This window comes from Bos indicus, chromosome 19, assembly GCF_029378745.1.
Source record: "Bos indicus isolate NIAB-ARS_2022 breed Sahiwal x Tharparkar chromosome 19, NIAB-ARS_B.indTharparkar_mat_pri_1.0, whole genome shotgun sequence".
Classification (NCBI taxonomy): domain Eukaryota; kingdom Metazoa; phylum Chordata; class Mammalia; order Artiodactyla; family Bovidae; genus Bos; species Bos indicus.
This window is the reverse complement of record NC_091778.1, coordinates 18,394,607-18,414,779: the sequence shown is the minus strand read 5'-3', so window position 1 is coordinate 18,414,779 and position 20,173 is coordinate 18,394,607. Positions and strand designations below refer to the sequence as shown.

Genomic DNA, 20,173 nt, shown 5'->3' with positions numbered 1-20,173 from the left:
TAACATATACATCATTTCACATATTTACCTTTATCTGGCCTGCTTTATTTATCTGTTCATTATTTTATCCAACTGAATTTTAATTAATTAAAATTAAGTAGCCACATGTGACTGCTGACCACCTTACTGGCCAGTGTAGTTGTAGACTGTCAGCTGTGAGCAGACCCGAGGCATCTCAGAGCAGTGGGGGTGAAAAGGGCTTGAGCAGCCTGCTTCCCCATGCAGGTACCCTGCTGTGTCTCTTGTCCAGAAGCAGGAGATTTGGGCGGGGTGCTGAGCAGCAGAGCTGCGCATGTCTGTGGTCAGCCCACACCCAGTCCCAGAGGCTCCCTGACCCTGTCCTCCCAGAGCACCACTCACTCTCACATCTCCAGATAAGACTTACTCTTCCTTCACAGAACTGCCCTCAGCTCCCCTCTATGGAGCAATTCTTCAGTTTGATAAGGCACAACAGTCCCCTCCAGTGCCTGCCCGGCACTCATCCCCTCGGCTCTTGCCTCTTCTGGACAAGGCTCACTCTCAGTGCAAATACAAAGACCCACTTTAAGAAATGATGCCATGAAGCCCAGATTGTTAGAACCAAAGGCTCAGCCCATGTTACCTCCAAAGGGTACCAGAATAGAAGGCAAGTTGCAATCATGTGCAGTGCTCTGGGTGACCACTCCTGGGACTTTTCCTTTTATAAAAAAATTAATTAGAAAACCTTTCCTTTTAAAAAATATTTATTTATTTTTGGTTGCACTGGATCTTCATTGCGGTGGGGAGGTTTTCTTTAGTTGCGGCCAGCGGGGGCTGCTCTTCATTGCAGGGCACGGGCTTCTCATTGCAGTGGCTTCTCTTGTTGCGGAGCATGGACTCTGGGTGCACGGGCTTCAGTAATTGTGGCACATGGGCTTAGTTGCTCCACACACGTGGAATCGTCCTGGACCAGGGATTGAACCCTTGTCCCCTGCATTGGCAGGCGGGTTCTTAACCACTGGACCACCAGGGAAGTTTCATCCCTAGAAATTCTGGTACTATGTCTCTGGGGTGAAGCTCGGGAATCTGCATGTCCAGGGATTCTGATACAAATTATATGCGGCCAAACACATGTGGGCAAGCAGTGATCTAGTGCAGAGAAGGGAAGTGATTTGGCCAAGGTCACACAGCAAGTTAAGAACAGAGCAGGGGTCAACACCCAGGCATCTTGACTCCCAATTTGGCACTCTCCCTTCCCCCAACTAGGAGTATGGTTTATTTTGTGTGAGCGGATGACCTGGTTCATAGCTCTGGGGGCTGGAGAAAGATAATATCCTTTTTATTGTCATATCCCTGAAAGTGCCTGGAACAGAGCAGAGCTCAGTAATTGTTTGTGGAATGAAGTGAATTAGTGAGGGAGTGTCCTCTGCTACGTTGACTGTTCCCTGCCCTTGGACCTGCTGGGAGTCCGCCCAGGGTTTACCTGGACCCTGGGAAACACCAGCACCACCTACCGCCCAGAGATAGGATCCCTCCCGTGTTGCAGGAGGCAGAAGGCCTCATCTGCTGAGATGCCGCTGGGCTGCACACAAAACAACAGCAACAGCAGTGATAATAACAGTAGCCATAACTGGGACCATCTGCACAATTCTGGGAACCAAAAGAAAATGTGGGGCCCACTGTCAAAAACTTACTGAGAAACTCAAGTTAGCAGTTGTTGTTCTTTGTTCACTAAGTCATGTCCGACTCTTTTGCGACCCCATGGACTGCAGCCCTTCAGGCTCCCCTGTCCCTGGGATTTCCTGGGCAAGGATACTGGAGTGGGTTGCCATTTTCTTCTCCAGGGGAACTTTCTGACCCAGGGATCGAAACCGTATTTCCTGCATCAGCAGGTGGATTCTTTACCACTGAGCTGCCATAGCAAAGCACCAAACCAAGAGTCTGGGATTTCCCTGGTGATCTGATGGTTAAGACCCTGTGCTTCCAATGCAGGAGGCATGGGTTTGATCCCTGCTTAAGGAACTAAGATCCTATATGCCACGCAGAGCAGCCAAAACACAAAAAGCTCAAGAGTGTGACCCTCCTGAGCCTGTGTGACTGCAGTGCTCACACACCCACGAAGCCAGCCCTGATGATAACCCTGCTTGGTGCTGGACAGAAATGTTCACATCTTCCTATTCCTTTTGCCACCAAATGATTCAACACTGAGTGGCTTCAAAGAGGGCAGGCTCCCGGTGCAGTGGAGGATTTGTTTACACATCACGAACACCAGGATTCAAAGCCCCAGAGAGAGACAGAGAGCAGAGAACGGGAAGTTACTACACGCACACAGCGTCAGAAGCCCTTGCTAATTGGGACCAAGCTGAGATCCTGATGGCCTAACATGAAAGGTGATGTTGAATCAGGAGGAAGGTAGTAAAGAGGCTTCAACCTGCAGAAACCAGAGTCTCCCAGCATTTTTTTTAGCAGCCGGGTCATGGTTGGCAGCAGGCAAAGGCGAGCATTTCCTGTGCCTGCAGAAAGGGCTGGGAAGCTCTGCGGGAAGAGATGGGGAGCGAGGGGCAGAGTGCATAATGGAGCAGAGAAAGCACATCGCAAGGAAAGCAGCTTATATCTTTAATCTTTGCAAATTACAGGAAGCGAACCGAGGCAATAAACACTGGAGAGAGGGAGGCAAAGAAGCGTCTGAAAATCTGGAGGAATTTTCTAGGCTAAGGCAAGGATGTACTGGCATAAAGCAATCTTGGGTTGGAGGAAACTGTAACAGTGGCTAGGATGGCTAGCTTGGGAGTGAAGGGTGGGAGGGAGGTCAGCCATACGGTGAGATGCATCTCAGCGCAGGATGGCTCTGCGTGTCCCCTCACCATCCTCTCCACTCTGCTCTCTGCTCCGGGAGCTGCCCTTGGGTAGAGTGTACTGCTGGCCTCCCTTGCCTTCTAGCTTCTGGTTGGCTTTAGCGACTGTTGGGCCCAGGTGATAAACAAGGGGAGACAGGAGAGTCAGGCTGGGTTATTTAGTCTCTCCACTCTGTCCTCTGGTCCCTGTGGGTCAGCTGCATGCCACCTTGAATGGCACAGCCCTGGGCTGGGGGACTAGCTCTCCATTCTGATATTGGCTCTTTCCTTGTTTCCCAGGCTTGGAAATGGCTCTCTCTGCTACCAGGCTCAGCACACAGCCCCATTGGCGTGTGCATGCATGCTAAGTCACTCCAGTTGTGTCCAATTCTTTCTGACCCTATGGACTGTAGCCTGCCAGGCTCCTCTGTCCATGGGATTCTCCAGGCAAGAATACTGGAGTGGGTTGCCATGCCCTCCTCCAGGGGATCTTCCCGACCCAGGGATCAAACCTGTGTCTCTTGCGTCTCCTGCATTGGCAGGCAGGTACCACTAGCGCTGCCTGGAAGCCCCAGTGGTACTGCCTTCTTCAAGCCTTGCCTGCACCTTTGTGGACTAGCCCTTCACTAATCGTTCCTTGTATTACCCGGTCTGTGGGTGCTGCTGGTTTCCTGGTTGGATACTGACGGGGAGCATCCCCAGAGGGTATCTACCACCTCACCTCTGAGAGGCAGCAGGAGGCCCCTCTACCCCAGTGTCCACTGAAGGGCAGCTGTTGGTTGGAGTGCAGTTGGGAATGAAAACCTCACTACCTGCAGGGGTAGTCTTTGGTTTCCAAAGTGTATCTTTGCACTGAGTTGAAAATTGCCTGCTTATAGATTTTATCCCCTTTTTCTAGCTCCACCCCTTCTTCCAGGATCTGAAGATATAACCACTGAAGCACTTTTTTTTTTAAGTATTTTTAACTTATTTTCTAGGAGAATTTATTTAATCAATTTATTTATTTATTTGGCATATGGGTTCTTAGACCCCGATCGGGGATCAAACACATGCCCCTGGCATTGGAAACATGGAGTCTTAACCACTGGACCGCCAGGGAAGTCCCACGGAGCACTCTTGTTTTCATGCTGACCCCAACAGAGCTGACTGCAGTGAATCTTTGTATCTGAAGTGCTCACTAGCTGAGGTGCGCTTAGGGATGTGCTTGGCTTGGCCAGGCATATGTGGGGAGGGTCCTCGGACCCTCTCTCCAACCCCCCAGGAGAACCACCTGTCCTGCATGGCTTGTGGAGTTCCAGAGGTCCCATTTCTTACACTGGGTAGGGTTAGCGTGGGCACAGCTTGTGCCCAGAGACAGAGCATCCCTTTCTCAAAGAAGTAAACCGGGCTTTCTGAGCCAATGGACATGCAAGCTTCTGGTATTTGGAAGGTCAAAACCTGAGAACACCCAGGACAGTTGGTTAGATGCTTGCGGCTTGAGGGTCAGGCAGGGTGAGGGTTAATGTTAGGTCTTGGTTATGCAACAGAGAAGTGCAATTCTATTAAACAGAACGGTTACCAAACGTACATTAGAGAAGGCACCGAACGTGGAGTTGGGTCTAGGCTCATTACAAAAAGATTTATTTCAAGGATTATTTAAATAATGAGTTTCCCTAGTTCATTCAGGCTCAGAGATTATAAATGACTGAGAGGGCTGATAAGTCTGGGAGGGTAACCAGCGTGTAGGAGAAAGTGCCAAGTCTCTGAAACTATAGGGGAAGTTGGTGAATGATTAGGATTCTGTTGATAAAGATTCTGTTGATGCACCCTGCCAGCAGAAGTTAGGTCCCACCAGATTGCTGAACAGATCCTGTATGTAGATTGCAAATCTTGTTCAAAGCATTATCAAATTCATAGCAACTTTTTGTTATTGAATTTTTTTCAATAAATGAATGTTAAAAACACGATAGCATTCACGTGTGGGTGATGTCTGAGAAATATCCAGGGTGTTAAAAAGGCATCCTCGTATTTCCAAAGGATGGGAACAGTGGTCTAGATCAGAGCTTCTCCTACTTGAATGTGAGTCACCGGGGATCCTGTTACCGGGCAGACTTGGGATGGGGTCTGAGTTCTGCATTACTGGGGAGCTCTCTAGGGTTGCCAGTGCTGTTGGCTGGAGGACCACACTGTGGGTAGCAGGACCCGCAGGGGAAGATCTAGGCTGCAACAGAGCACACCAGGCCTGTGGAGGGCTGGTCTCTGCCTACCTCTCCAGCCCCAGACCTCACCCCTGGACCCAGCCACCTCGGGACACCAGGGGCTGGGCCTGGCCTTTGCACTCAATTCCCCTCCCTCTGCATGGCATTTCCCCTCCCTATGACTTATCCCCTCCTCTGACCTTCACATACTGCCCAGCCACCTGGCAAACAGGCCTGAGCATGGGACCAGAGGTCATCTCCTTTCTGAAGCCTCCTTGAGAAACACTTTTCTTCTCTTCCAGAACAATTTATCTTCTCCTTTGTACCCCAGCTTTCCTCTATCTGTCTTAACACTTCGAGGCATTTAATTGCTTACATGTGTCCCAAGCAGAGTGCAATTGCCTGCCATTCCTTGAGGCATTTAACGTGAGAACCCTTGGATCAATGAGTTTCCATCTCCTACATAAAAGGAGCCTTTGGGATAGCCCTAGACCGTGAATGCTTTGAAAACCTGGACTGGGCCTTACATCTGTATCCCTGAGTGTCGGGCACACAGTAGGCTCTGTGAGACGTGAGCTCTGAACTGGGGCTGTTTCATCCACCTCCTAGATGGTCCCCTCCGACCATTGCCTGGCTGCCTGGGAGATTTAACTAGAGCACCTGCATAGCACTTAGCATCTGCATGAAGCAGGTCTTCACAGATTGATCTGCTTAATTGATGCCTGCCTTCAAGAGTGCTTCTGACTCATGGCAGCATTTCTCCACATTCTTTGGCACCTGTGGAGACCACCTCTCCAGGACAAAGGTCCACTCTTGAGAGCAAGCTCAGAATCACAGCTGGCTGCAAGCAGCATAGTCGGGTGCTCTAGACTCTCAGAATTCAGCCAGAGCCCACACCTCTCCTTGTGGAGAGGTCCTTGGTACCAGGCACTAGCACAAAAGTCTCTCCTGGAGGCAGAGATGTTAGGGAAACCATAGCAACCATCTCCCTCCACTCTTGCTCTGTCCCATTTGTGATGGGGGCTGGGAACCATGCTACCTTTGAGAGTTGCTCAGGCCCTCCAGCTATATGGAAAATTTATGATTATTTTTTAATTTAATTTTAATTTTGATCAAAGCAATACATGTACATAATTTTAAGAGCCAAATGGTACCTCAAGGCTTTTAATGAAAAACCGTATTTTCCTGCTCCACCTCTCCCCATCCCCTGAGACACACTCCTCAGAGGCAATTTCTCTCAAGAGTTGGAGCTGTTTCTCCCAGAACTGACTTTCATAGTTTCATGGACATCAACTGCTTGACAGTTATTTCTTGATTTTTATAACTTTTAAGTATTATCTACTGAATTTCCACCATGGGAGCTGAAGCTGTAAGCTCCTTATATGAAATATCCTGCATACTCCCTTGCCTTTCACCTAGACGTCAGTATCCAGCTTTCACTTAATTATGACTATGCAAATATTACCCACACCCCAGCCTTAGAGTATATAACATTTTTGATCTCTTCCTTGTGAAACTGTTTTGTTTTTCCTATTTTTTTTTCTTTTTGTTTTGTTTGGCTTGTACCTATGGCAGAAATAGCAAAAAAAAAAAAAAAAAAAAAGATCAAAGTTATAGAAAGAGCGGAAAAGTGGTTGCCAAGGGCTGGGGGTGGGTGGAATGGAGAAGGTAGTAAAGGTGTACAAATGTACAAACTTTCAGTTATAAGATGTCTAAGGTCAGAAGATTTTATGTAAAACATGGTGACTATGATTGATAATACTGTAACATATCTTTCTGATCCAGAGTCAAAACCCAGGTCTCCTACATTACAGGTGGATTCTTTACCATCTGAGCCAACAGGGAACCCAAAGTGTTAACTGTCCAGGAGTGTCAGACTCTCTGCGACCCCATGGACCCATCAGGCTCCTCCGTCCACAGAATTCTCCAGGGAAGAATACTGGAGTGGGTTGCCATTCCCTTCTCCAGGGGATCTTCTCGACCCAGGGATTGAACCTGGGTCTTCAGCATTGCAGGCAGATTTGTCACCATATGACCATCAGGGAAGCCCTTCAGTTCAGTTCAGTTCAGTCGCTCAGTCGTGTCCAACTCTTTGCGACCCCATGAATCGCAGCATGCCAAGCCTCCCTGTCCATCACCAACTCCCGGAGTTCACTCAAACTCACATCCATCGAGTCAGTGATGCCATCCAGCCATCTCATCCTCTGTCATCCCCTTTTCCTCCTGTCCCCAATCCCTCCCAGCATCAGAGTCTTTTCCAATGAGGTGGCCAAAGTACTGGAATTTCAGCTTTAGCATCATTCCTTCCAAAGAAATCCCAGGGCTGATCTCCTTTAGAATGGACTGGTTGGATTTCCTTGCAGTCCAAGGGACTCTCAAGAGTCTTTTCCAACACCACAGTTCAAAAGCATTAATTCTTCAGTGCTCAGCTTTCTTCACAGTCCAACTCTCACATCCGTACATGACCACTGGAAAAACCATAGCCTTGACTAGACAGACCTTTGTTGGCAAAGTACTGTCTCTGCTTTTCAATATGCTATCTAGGTTGGTCATAACTTTCCTTCCAAGGAGTAAGTGTCTTTTAATTTCATGGCTGCAATCACCATGTGCAGTGAAGCCCTTAAGGGAGCAGAAATTAAATGTTCTACTCTTGATATATCAAATATATTTGAAACCAAATTCTATCCTTACTTAATTTATAGGTTGCTGGATATAGAGTTCTCTCTTAGATAAGAAAGATTCCTGCTCCCTGGGCCCTGCCCCAAATTTGAAGGCATTCTGTGTCTTCTGGCTTCTACTGCATGCATTGAGAAATTGATTCTAATTTTAGATTCTAGGTATTTGACTGGGTTTTTCCTCTCCAGAACCTTTTGAAATGTTCTCTTTGTGAGCCTGAATTTTGCAAGGATGCATCTTGGTCTGGTTCTCTTGCCACTTATTGCAGATAGGACTTAGTGAATTCTTTCATTATGGAAAATCATGTGGGTCAGTTGGGAATTTTTCTTATTTTATTTCTTTGGCAACATCTTCTTCTCCACTCTCACTTTTGTAATTCTAGAAATTTTAGTTGTAGGATGTTGAGCTTTCTCGGTTTGCTTTCTCATTTTTGCATTTTTTTCTCTCCCATTTTCCATCTGTTCGTCTTTTTTGTTTTACTTTTCAGGCAATTTCCTCAATTCCAATCCTTCTGTGGGTTTAAAAAATGTTTGCAATCATATTTTTAATTTTCAGTAGGTTTAAAAAAATTTTTTTCTTTGGATGTTACTTTTTAATAGCATCCAATTTTAATAGCTGGTGTTTACAAATGCAGTATCATCTCTTACCTCTTGAGAATTTTAATTAAAATGTTTTGAAGTTTCCTTCTGCTTTCTGCATTTATTTTTTATTTATCAGACACGTACATAGTGCCTGATATTATTCAGGCACTTTGCTAAGTGTTTCACAAAAATATGAACCCATATCTACCTTCCTAACAACCTTAAAGAATAGATAATAATATTATTCTCATTTTAGAGATAATGGAACTGAGGCTCAGAGAGGCTAAGTAACTTGTCTGAGGTCACGCAGCTGGTAAGCTGAATAGCTGAGATTTGAACCAAGGCTCTAGAACTCATGCCATTAACCATTATCTCTATTTCCTCAAAGTTTCTTTTCTGTTTACTTGGTTTTGATTCCTTTCCTGTTAGTGTGTGTGCAGGCTCAGTCGCTCAGTTGTGTCCAATTCTGCAACCCCGTAGACTGTAGTCCGCCAGGCTCCTCTGTCCGTGGGATTTCCCAGGCAAGACTATTGGAGTGGGTTGCCATTTCCTTCTCTAAGGGATCTTCCTAATCCAGGGATCAAACTCAAATCTCTTGCATTGGCAAGCAGATTCTTTTCAATTGTGCCACCTGGGAAGCCCCTTTCTGTTAAGTGGCTTCTCTCAAGGGCTTGACTTTTTGACTCTCCATTCATCATTAAGAGTTAGTGTCTGGACAGTCTTCTTTGTATGTGGGAGGATTACCAGGGGATTTCACCCTAGGATGATCTAACTGTATGGGGACTTCTGCCTGTCATTCTCTGTGGGTATTTTCTCTTGAGCTGGTCAGTGTCTCCAGGCTTCTGGTTAGGGGTGGGAGGGGTAGATTAGTCTGACTGAGGACCTCACTACTCAGGAGGCAGAAGCTCATTGTATCTCCCTGGTTTCTACACAGCACCTCACCCCTGCCCTCAGTTTTGTTTTTCCCCTTTCTTAAAATTAGTTCATTTTTTTCTTTTTAAAAAAAAATTAATTGGAGGCTCATTACTTTACACTATTGTAGTGGTTTCTGCCATACATTGACATGAATCAGCCATGGGTGTACATGTGTCCCCGATCCTGAACCCCGCTCCCACCTCCTTCCCCATCCCATCCCTCAGGGTCGTCCCAGTGCACCAGCCCTGAGCACCCTGTCTCATGCATTGAACCTGGACTGGCGATCTATTTCACATATGGTAATATACATGTTTCAATGCTATTCTCTCAAATCATCCCACCCTTGCCTTCTCCCACAGAGTCCAAAAGTCTGGTTTCCCCCAGTCCAGAGCCCATCTATTTCTTTTTTAAAATGAATTTACTTGTTCACTTATTTATTTGGCTGCAGTGGGTCTTAATTGTGGCCTGGGGCTCTTTGCTGCCACGTGCAGTATCTTTTATTGTGCTGCATGGACTCTCTAGTTGAGACACAAGGACCTAGTTGCTCCCTGGCATGCGGGAGGAGGTTCCCTGACCAGGGATCGAACCCGTGTCTCATGCATTGCAAGGCAGACTCTGAACTGCTAGACCACCAGGGAAGTCCTGAGCCTATCTATTTTTCCATCTGATTTTTTGCTCGGGTGTAAAGAGATATTTGGTTGCATAACTTCTTTCACAGACTTCTAACTAATCCTCCTAGTTTTAGCTGCACCTCTCATCCTCATTGTCTGCAACATCTGATGCCTCCAATCCTCATCCTTTCTCAAGGAAGGGGGTTGTCTATGGACAGAACTGTTTGGCTTTAATCAGTTTCCCTGTGCAGACCCCGATCCTTCAGCCTTGTCTGCTCTGACCAGTCAATTAACATCTGCTCTCCACTTTCCATAAACTTGCTGACAACTACTGTTCTCTTCTTTCCCATCTTCTTTGGCCTTGTGGGTTTATACTTGAAAAAAAAAATTCTCAATTGCCATTTAGGAGAGATTTGGGAGGGAGCCTCCATACAAAGTTATGTTCATTCCACTGTGTCCAGTCAGAAGTTTAGACCATAATCTTCCCTGAGGCTCAGTGGGCACATCATGGGCTCCTTTTACCATTCCAGGAGAAGAGGGATAGAAGTAGAACTGATCCCAGGATGTACACAAGCCATAGGACCAATGGGTGCTTTTCATTCCCAATAGCATCAGCTGCCCATTCAGCCTTTTTTTTTTTTTTTTTAATTTTAAGAAAGATTTACTTTTATTTTTATTTCGCCATGCCTTGTGGCACATGGGATCTTAGTTCCTCAACCAGGGATTGAAAGCACCATCTTAACCCCAGACCAGAGAAGTCCCACTTACTCAGTGGTTTTCAAATTGGGTTCCTTGGAGCCCTAGGGTTCCTCAGAGAGTCTCAAGGTTGGCCACAGTGGAGCATGGAGAAATTAAACTATCTCCAGTTGAACCAGAGCAGCTCTTCCTTTATCTGCTTTATATATTGGGGCTGTGCTAAACCTTTTGTTCAATACAAGGATTCTGCTATGGGAAAAAAAAGAGGAAAAAAATAGAAAGGGAGAACAGCAACAGACCTATCATTATATGCCATTCTGTCTCCAAAGATGTCACTGGAATATTTTTTTCTGAGATATTTTTATGGCTGTGCCTTTACAATCACTTTTTTGAGTTTTAAAGGAATGCAGTGGAAGGAGACTTGCTTGTGGGTCCATAAGTGGGTTTTCAGCTGGGTTCAACTACTTAGCAAGGTGTGTGTTCTTGGGGAGCTTCCTCAACCTCTCTGGGCTTCAGCTTCTTTATTTTGCAATGGGGATTATACGTTGTTTGGAGGGTCACTTTGGGGATTCATGGGACAGAATGTTCATGGCATTGGTGGCTCAATGGTGAAAAAAAAAACAACAAAAACTGATGGCAATGAAAGAGACTCAAGTTTGATCCCTGAGTCGGGATCAAAGATCCCCTGGAGAAGGAAATGGCAACCTACTCTGGTATTCTTGCCTGGAGAATCCCATGGATGGAGGAGCCTGGTGGGCTACAGTCCATGGGGTTGCAAGAGTTGGACACGATGTAGTGACTGAACCAACCAGCCACCCTGGTCCCATCACCGTGCACAGTACAGCAATATTTTCTCTCTCTCAACAAATGTATCAACAGATATCTATTGCCCTGGTATATGTCAGTGAGGCAGACAGTCCAAGATCCCTAACCTTTTGTAGCCTGTGTTTCAATAGAGACAGATTCACAACCCCAAATATTAGTAAATAAGTAACTCATATGGCATACTTGAAGATGACATGATGTAGAACAGAGGACAAGCAAAACAGATAAGGAGGGGTGAGGAGTGGGGTGGAGTGCAGTTTTAAATAGGGCAGTGAGGGGAGGTGAGAGCTAAGCAAGACTTGACGGAGGTGAGGGCATGAGCCACATGGTCCGAGCAGGCAATTCTAGGCAGAGGGAATGGAGGATGCAGGTGCTCAAGGGGAAGCTTTCCTGGGGTGTATAGGGAGTCACAGGGAAGTCAGAGTGGCTACAGCCACGTGAACAGGGGGCTGAGTAGGATGAAATGAGCCTGGGGAGATGATATGGGGCAAGGTATCGACTCTATTAGATCGAGGACTCTCAAAATAATTTCTATGCTTAAAAATATAACATCAAATTCATTTTCCCCCAACACTAGGATTTGGGGACATCAAGGCAGAGTTTACTTGATTAAAAAGTATATTTTCAAAACTTCCCTGGCAGTCTAGTATTAACAGTTAAGACTTCACCTTCCAATGCAGGGGGTGCAGGTTTGATCCCTGGTCTGGGGAGCTAAGATCCCACATGCCTTGTGGCCAAAAAACCAAAACATAAAAGAAGCCACACTGTAATAAATTCAATAAAGATTTTAAAAATGGTCGACATTAAAAAAATCCTTTAAAAAGTGTATTCTCAAAAGGGACCTACTGCATAGCACAGGGTCTATGCTATCTGCTCAATATGCTATCTACATAATATCTGCTCAATATTATGTAGCAACCTAAATGGGAAAATAATTTTAAAAAGAATAGATATATATATATGTACATATAACAGAATCACTTTGCTGGACACGTGAAACTATCATGGCTTGTTAATCAACTATAATCAATATAATATAAAAAGTTAAAAAAAAGGAAATATAAAAATAAAAAATTAAAGTGCATTAATATTTTAAAAAGTGTATTCTACATCAGCTTGAATGAAGGCGATAATTTTGAGCCTGTCTGTCTAGAATGAAAGTCTTTAGCGAGCTCCCAGCACACTGATTCCAGTTTGCTCAGATGTAACCCATCTCCATGCTCACCCCTACCTCCCTGAGAAGGGCCATTCCCAGGACTGGCGTGTGGAACCCAGCTCCCTCAGGGCTCCCTTGTCCTTCCATAGACACGCCCAGTGTCACTGATTGGCCCAGGGGAGAGCACCTGACTGGGCTGGGCCAATGAGTCCCTTCCTTGTTTTTCTCTTTTTAATAGAACAATGGGAGACTCAGAGTGGCCTCTCCCTGACGGTAGGATGTGAAAAATTATAAATCTATTGGGAGCTATGTGTGAAAAGATACATGTGCGGAGAAACCCTGTCTGTAGGGAGAGAGAAAAAAGCAAATCAGAGAGAGGAGAGGTATCAGAAGGGGTGAAAGCCCGAGGAGGCGGGTGCTCTTGTTTCCAGGTGTTTCTCCTGCTGCACCTTTGCCTTCCCGCAGCTGGGTTGCTGAAGCTTGCCTTGGATTCCAGGGGTAATACAATTCTTTTATGCCCAAGCTTGTCTGAATCTGGGTTTTCTCATGTGCAGCCTAGATAACCCACTGCTTATTTCTTTTATCTTTGAAGTTACTCAGAGGCATCTACACAGAGTTTCATTTTTAACAACCTCCCACCTGCCTTCAATTTAATTTCCTTTAGCAAAATGCTGGTCGTGAAATCTGCACTTCTGTAGCCTAGGACAGCTTTTCAGTCCTTTTTCTATTTTGTGAGGTCCTCCATGAAAAAGAAGGTTTTCCACGGTCAAAAGCATTAGGGAAAAAAATGCTTTATGCAACATTCCTATCTTGGAGATTCATAATGTGATGTATGGAGAATCCCTGCCCTGAATTAACGTGTTTAACTCTGCCTAACCAGGGTTCTCCAGATCATTTTTATTCCTGTAACATGTAACATCCAAAACTCAGGATTTGGGGGCATGCTCTCCAGGTCCATCTGTGACTGAGCCTGCCTTCTCTAAAGTGGCGTATTTCCAGGGTGCCTTCCACAAGGATATTTGACCAAGGAGGCATTGTCAGCCTGGGGGAAAGGACATTTTTGATCGATTTTGTAGTCACTTTCTACTTGCTAAGCATGAGTCCATAGGGCTGGCTCCACCCAAAGTGGATGTCTTTTCCTTATTCACTCTTTGGCACCAAAGGTCCTCCCTGTAAGTCAGAGTTACACCCAGAAGCATGGCTCCCTCAGTGCTTCCTGAAATTTCTGAGAGGTGAAGCAAGAATGTCCCAGAGGCTCTGCTTTGAGAATGAGCTACCCAGAGGATAAAGTGCTCCAGGACCCTTGCGTCAGCGTAGGATATTTGGAACAGTCTCTGCCTCTGGGATGGTCTGACCATCCTCCTATCTACTGGTTGTCATTATCAACCTTGACTGTTTAGAGTTTGCAGAGAGTGCTCATCTGATCTGCTGGTAAAGGCAGGGCTGAGTGTCCGATCATGGGTCTGACTCTATAAAGTTACTTCCCTGTTCTACTTCTCTGCCTCTGTCATCAAGCTGTCTGTGGCACTCTCTCAACAGCCAGCTTTCCATTCCTTTCTCCTCCATCATCACCCATCTCTCTTCTCTAAGGACTCAGGTTCCTTTTCCTGGGGATTGAGGGGAATTGGAAAGGTCAAGGAGGCAAGGTGGCATCCGTGGGGCCACCTGGCTTGGAAGGTCAGGAAGGCGGCTCCCTCCCAAAGACCAAGGTGGAATGAGGCTTGGCCATCCCCTCAGTCTTTGGGAGCAATGACCGAAAAGCAGAGTGTGGCCACACCTCCTCAGGTGGCCTTAAGGACAAACATCCCTCACTCACCAGAGCCCCCTCTTGTCCTTCAGCAGGTGTGTGGACGTCAATTCCACCCATATGAGGCTCACCCTCCACCAGGCCAGGAAACAAGCAGTTTTGAGGTGACCAGAGTCTCCAAGAAATACTCATGACACAATGATTTCTCAGCCTGAAGAAAGGTACTGTGGAGGAAGTCTGGGTGTGGGGATTCAGGAGGTGTGGCTGGGTAGCCTGGGTGAAGTTGCCTAACCTCAGCCTCCATCCCTGGCAGATGGAGATAAGGAGCCCTTCCTATTGCTCAACATGAGGGGAAGGCCGGGAGGGAGGGTGGTTATGGCCCAGAGGAATGTGGGGATGGCTGCAAAGCCAAAAATTCAAGAGGTCAAGCAGAGCTACGGAGGCTGTGCTCTCCAATACGGTGGCCACTCACCCCCTGTGGCGATTTAAATGAATATACATCCAATGATAATAAAAACTCGGTTCCTCATTGATCACATATCAAAGGCTCAGTGTGGCTGCCATATAGGACAGCACAGTTAGCATTGTAGCAATGACCAGTTTCTTCTCTAACTGATTTCTTCTGGCTTCTGTCCTGCTTTCAACCTCTTCTCCTTCACACCCAATTCCAACCTCAGAGGACGCGGTTTGAGTGACAAGTGCTGGTGTCTCACTAGGGACAACTCACGCTCACTTTGTGGGCAGGAGGGAGCCTGGAACTTCTGGATTCTGTGTGCAGCTCTGGTTCCTGATGGTAGCTTGAAAGGCAGGGGCTTTGTCCTGTGTCTTCTGCAGTCCGACCGTGTCCTGCCTGGGTGTTAGGCTCACAGTAGGTCCTTAACCACGATTATGGATTTGTCCTGAATGGATATAGCTCATGGTCCATGAGGGCTGACGGCTGGTCAAGAAGCCTGGGGCAGTACAGTCCTGGCTTGGCCACAGATTCACCATGTGACTATCTGTCCATCACTGCTTCCCACCAGGCCTCTGGAGAACAGGCATGCAGGGGCAGGGTGTGTGTGTGTGTGTGTGTGTGTGTGTGTGTGTGTGTGTCTGGAATAGATGGTCTCAGGTTCTTTCCTGCTCAAACCATCCACAGCTTCAGGGAGCAAAATGCAGATTCCCCGGGAAAGGCCCTGTGGTTGGAGCCCAGACCATCAGTGGCCAGTGTGGAGACCCAAGGTGACCCTGCAGGGAGCTGTGCTGGGTGAGGATGTCTTGGAATGGGGCTGCCTGCCTTGTGAGTGTGTGTGTGTGTCTGTGTGTGTGTCTATACATGTGTGTGTGGGTGCATGTGTGTGTGTGTGTCTATACATGTGCTTTGGCTCCTGACTCAAGGTAACAGGTGAGAAATCCAACATTACACTGGAAGGATATAACTAACTTTTGGTCAGGTTGTGGGTATGGGGTCTCCGGGATTCTTTCCTTTTTAATTTAATTTCTGGCTGTGCTGGGTCTCTGTTGCCGTGCGTGGGCTCTCTCTAGTTGCGGCGAGCAGGGGTTACTGTCTAGTTGTGGTGTGCAGGCTTCTCACTGTGGTGGCTTCTCTTGTTGCAGAGCGTGGGTTCTAGGTGTGCAGGCTTCGTTGCCCCTCAGCATGTGGGATCTTCCTGAACCAGAGATTGAACCTGTGTCCCTTGCATTGGCAGGCGGATTCTTAACCACTGGCTCAGCAGGGATGTCCCTCCAGGATTCATTTTATTTTTTATTTCTCTCTTTTTCCACAAGAGGTTCAACTAGCAAATATGTTCTGGTGTCTCCAAGGTAGAGAACCAAGTCTTGGGGACCTGGTCCCAGCTTCCAGGACCCAGGGTTGTCTTTGGGCCCCAGGTCGCAAAACACAGGCTGGCCTGAAGGATGTTTTGGAAACCCAGGCTCTGTGGGCCCTTTTCCAGAGCGTGGCACTAACACATTTCTTTATCTGTTGGTGGAGGGCAGTGCTTAGTCGCTCAGTTGTGCCCAACTCTTTCGGACCCCATGGACTGTAGCCAGCCAGGCTCCTCTGTCCATGGGGACTCTCCAGGCAAGAAGACAGTGGGGACCCTGAATTCAGGGAAGTGGATGGATTCAACTAAGCATCTGCTTGGCAGAGGGCTGCAGCCTGAGGTGAGCTCCCAGAGACGATACTGGATCCATGTGAGTGGGTGATGCTTGTGAGGCCATTTCACTCTTCAGGAGCAAGAGGAGTGACCACAACATGCCCCGAGGGGTGCTCAGAGGCGAGGAGCCTGGAGAGTTGGTGCAGTGGACGGGAGACAGCTCTGGGCTTGTGGTCAGTCTTCTCCAGGGTGGAGGCCCTTGCTGCCTTCAGAAGCCTGGAGGGCTTGGAACTGGGGAGGGCCAGGCCTCAGGACGGGCTGAGGGAACAGCTATGGGAATCACAGGATGGAGGCTGGGCTGCAAGAAATGAGGGCCGGGGTGTTTGGCCTTCACCCCCTCCTCAGCTCCAACCTGAGGGCCGAGGCCTCCTTCCTGCTGCACTCTACTCTCCCTTCCCGCTACCTCGGGGCCCTCTCAGGCGCATCTCCAGACTTCCTCTTCCATTCCCTCTTTGTTAGTCTCTCTTTGGGTCTCCTTGGCATCCAGGATCCCATGCTTGGGCACCTCTTCACTTCACTTGGTGAGATCTAGAGGCTGCCAGCCTCCCTAGGCCTCCCCGCCGTATCATTCCAACCACCGCTCCATCATCACAAGGCCTTCCCTGTCCTTCCTGCACCCCTCTCATGAGGATCTCATGAGATAATCTCAAGACTCCAGGGACCCCATGCCCTGCAATGCTTTCCCTGAAACCCCCCTCCTCCCAGGGGAAGGCTGTCATCCCACCTCAGCACTGGGGACCCTTGGGTCCCAATGGACTGTGAGTCTCCTCTTCTAGGCTGTGATCAAGGGCTTGGTCTTTTTTCAATTCAATATCCTTATTTTGGTGTAAAGCCCGAGATAGCATATGTGGCTTATGAATAGTTTGCTGAATAAATAAACGAATAATTGGATGCACTAAATAAGCTTTGGGACCTGTACACCCGGGTCCCCCATGGGCTCACGCAGGCTGAGTCTGTGCCTTTCCATTTTCCAGCAGCCCCTCCACCTTCCCTCAGCGGGAGAAACCTGCTTTCCTTTCCACTGGGCCCTGTAGCCGGGTTGGGATATGCAAGATGGTGGAAGCGGAAGGGGCTGGTCCATCACTTCCTCTTCTGAAATTGCGCCACCCACCTCTCCAACCGGACTTGTTAATTCAAGGCTTCCTCCGCACCTCCTCTCATCCTACCCGCCTTCCCTTTCCAGTATCCCATCACCAGCCCCCTCCCACCTAGTGAAATCCAAGGAAAACTCAAGGCATCACAGTTTGTGCTGGGACGTCCTTCCGACTCACCAGCATATCACCCACCCCTTGATGGAGAGCAGCCCTTCACCGGGTGGGCCAAGATAACCGCTCCAGGCAAAGGTCTCCCAGAGGCCGCTCCCCTCCGCCCTCACCCCCTGCCCTGGCCCCTGGCCCGGCTCACCTGTCTCGCCCCAGATGGGCAGGTACTCATCCTGCTGAATGTCCAGCATGATCTCCAGCCCGTTGCCTGTCCCCCCCTTGACCGTGGTGAGCAGAGGCTTGCCATCCTCGCCTGAGTTAAACATGTAACACTTCCCATATTTTGTAAACACCTGAGGGAGAGAAGAGAAAGAAGCACGTGGGTGACTTTGGACTGGGCTCCAGGCAGACTGGGAACCCCAGAAATCCAACAGCAGGCCAGCGTCCCCACAGCCCATCATAGTCAACCCTCTTGGGGACCAGTGATTCCTCACCCCCGGTTAATGGGCTGGATTCTGTCATCAAAGAACACATCTGGACACCCTTTGGGGTTTGTTGCCATGCAGTCTTGTCTCTCCCTCTGTTAATCCTTCCCTTTCCACCCCCACCCCCAGGGGGCAGCCATGTCTACTTTCAAGTGTCAAGCAGTCTGTATGCTTTCTATCCTGTAATCTGTGCCTCCAGCCCTGAGCTTTCTCTTGGGCTCCAGACACACTGATCCAGCTGCCTGATACGCATGATTTCAGGGGGACCCAGAGACACCCGACTGCAAGCACGTCCCAGTGGGATCAAGGCTTCCTCAGCCTCCGCACCCCACTGGATGGCTCTCCTGTGCACCGTATCCCGGGGAATAGCACTGTCCCCTGCCCAGGGGCTCAAACCAGACCCTCAGAGCAGGTGTCCCCTCTTCCTCTTTCTCACCCCACATCCAATCAACCAGCAGGGCCCGTCAACACTGTCTCTGCATCCAACTTGACTTTCTGCCTTCTCTCTTCCGCACGGCTTTAACTTAATGACCTCTGTCATTTCTTGCTTGGGCTGCTGCAGTTTCTTAGCTAGACTGCTGGATTCCAGACAACCTTCTCCAGCCCATCCTTTAAGTGAATCGTGGCTCCCTCCTTCAGAAATGCAAACCTGATTATATTAATCCTGTGGTTAAAATCCATCAGGGCTGCCCATCCCCCTGAGAGTAAGCTCCAGGGCCACCCTTCCACACCCAGCCTTCTATGATGCTCTCTCTGTCTGCTTCATCCTCCTCTTCCCATCTGAGTCCATGGGAATTCACTGGAAGATAAGCTCATGGGTTTGGTGGTTACCTCTGCATGTGCACTGAGGAATCTAACCCTGGTGGCTAGCACAGGGCCTGGCACCTGGGGGTATTCCAGAAATATATGTCAAATGGACAAGTGAATGAATAAATGAGTGAGTGGAGCTACATTAAACAACTCTCACACCTCTGGATGTGCCCTGCTGGTTCGCCTACTTGTGGCTTTCTAGTTGCTGCTTCCACTACCTGTAACAGCTCTTGTTCCTTTTTCTGCCTGGGCAACCTCTGCCCATTCTCCAAGACTGGATCGATGCATCGCCTCCTCCAGGAAGCCGTCCCAAGCTCATGGACCAAGTTGTATAACATCCCTCCTCACATTCCCCCTTTGCTCCTTCATCAGGGCAGCTATCACACGCAACAGTAACCACAGGTGGGTATTGTTGTTTCCACTGCGCAGAGGATAAAACCACAGCCCAGAGAGGTTAAGCAACTTGCCCAAGGTCACACAGCTATTAAGTAGAAAAGCTGAGATTCAAAACATCTTTTGGGGCATGTTGTCGTTGTCACTGGGGTGTTTCTGAGCCCTATACTCCTCCTCTCTGCCTTGCTTTTTCCATCAGCCAATCAATAATCATATGCATGAGCTCCTACTACAGGCAAGGCTTATGGAGATTGTAAAGAGGTACAAGCCCTGCACTCCCAGTATTTCCCTTTGTAGCTAGGGTCCCCAGCACCCTGGCCATGGACCGGTACTGGTCCATGACCTGTTAGGAACCCGGCTGCACGATAGGAGGTGAGTGGTGAGATGGAAGTTTCATCTGTATTTACAGCCACTCCCCACCCCTTGGGCTTCCCAGGTGGCACTAGTGGTAAAGAACCCGCCTGCCAATGCAGGCGATGTAAGAGGTGCACTCGATCCCTGGGTTGGGAAGATCGCCTGGAGGAGGGCATGGCAACCCACTCCAGTGTTCTTGCCTGGAGAATCCCATTGACAGAGCCTGGCGGGCTACAGTCCATGGGGTCCCAAAGAGTCAGACACAACTGAAGCGAATTAGCATGCACTCCCTCCCGCCCTTGCTTTACCACCCGAGGTCCGCCGCCTGTCAGATCAGATCAGTGGGGCATAATAAATGTAATACGTTTGAATCATCTTGAAAACATCCCTATACAACCCCCCACACCCCCAACCCCACCCCGTGTCGACCCCAGTCCGTGGAAAAATTGTCTTCCATGAAACCGGTCCCTTGTGCCAAAATGGTTGGGGACTGCTGCTTTTTCATGCATATCAAAGTATATAACTAGATGGTGATTTATAGGACTGTTTGTTGGAGAGAGTAGGGGCTGGGTCTGTCTTGCTGGATGAATGAATGAATGAATGGGCTTCAAGGGG

General features: G+C 48.2%; 1 protein-coding gene across 1 annotated transcript in view; it reads right to left on the bottom strand.

Annotated features, from left to right (window-relative positions):
• The window catches only part of LOC109573181 (acid-sensing ion channel 2), a 296,000-nt gene that overhangs the window by 82,403 nt on the left and 193,424 nt on the right, over positions 1 to 20,173 (bottom strand). The window contains exon 2 of the mRNA XM_070772693.1: positions 17,719 to 17,869. Within this exon, the coding sequence (XP_070628794.1) occupies positions 17,719 to 17,869 (151 nt within the window). The remainder of the gene's footprint in view (positions 1 to 17,718; positions 17,870 to 20,173) is intronic.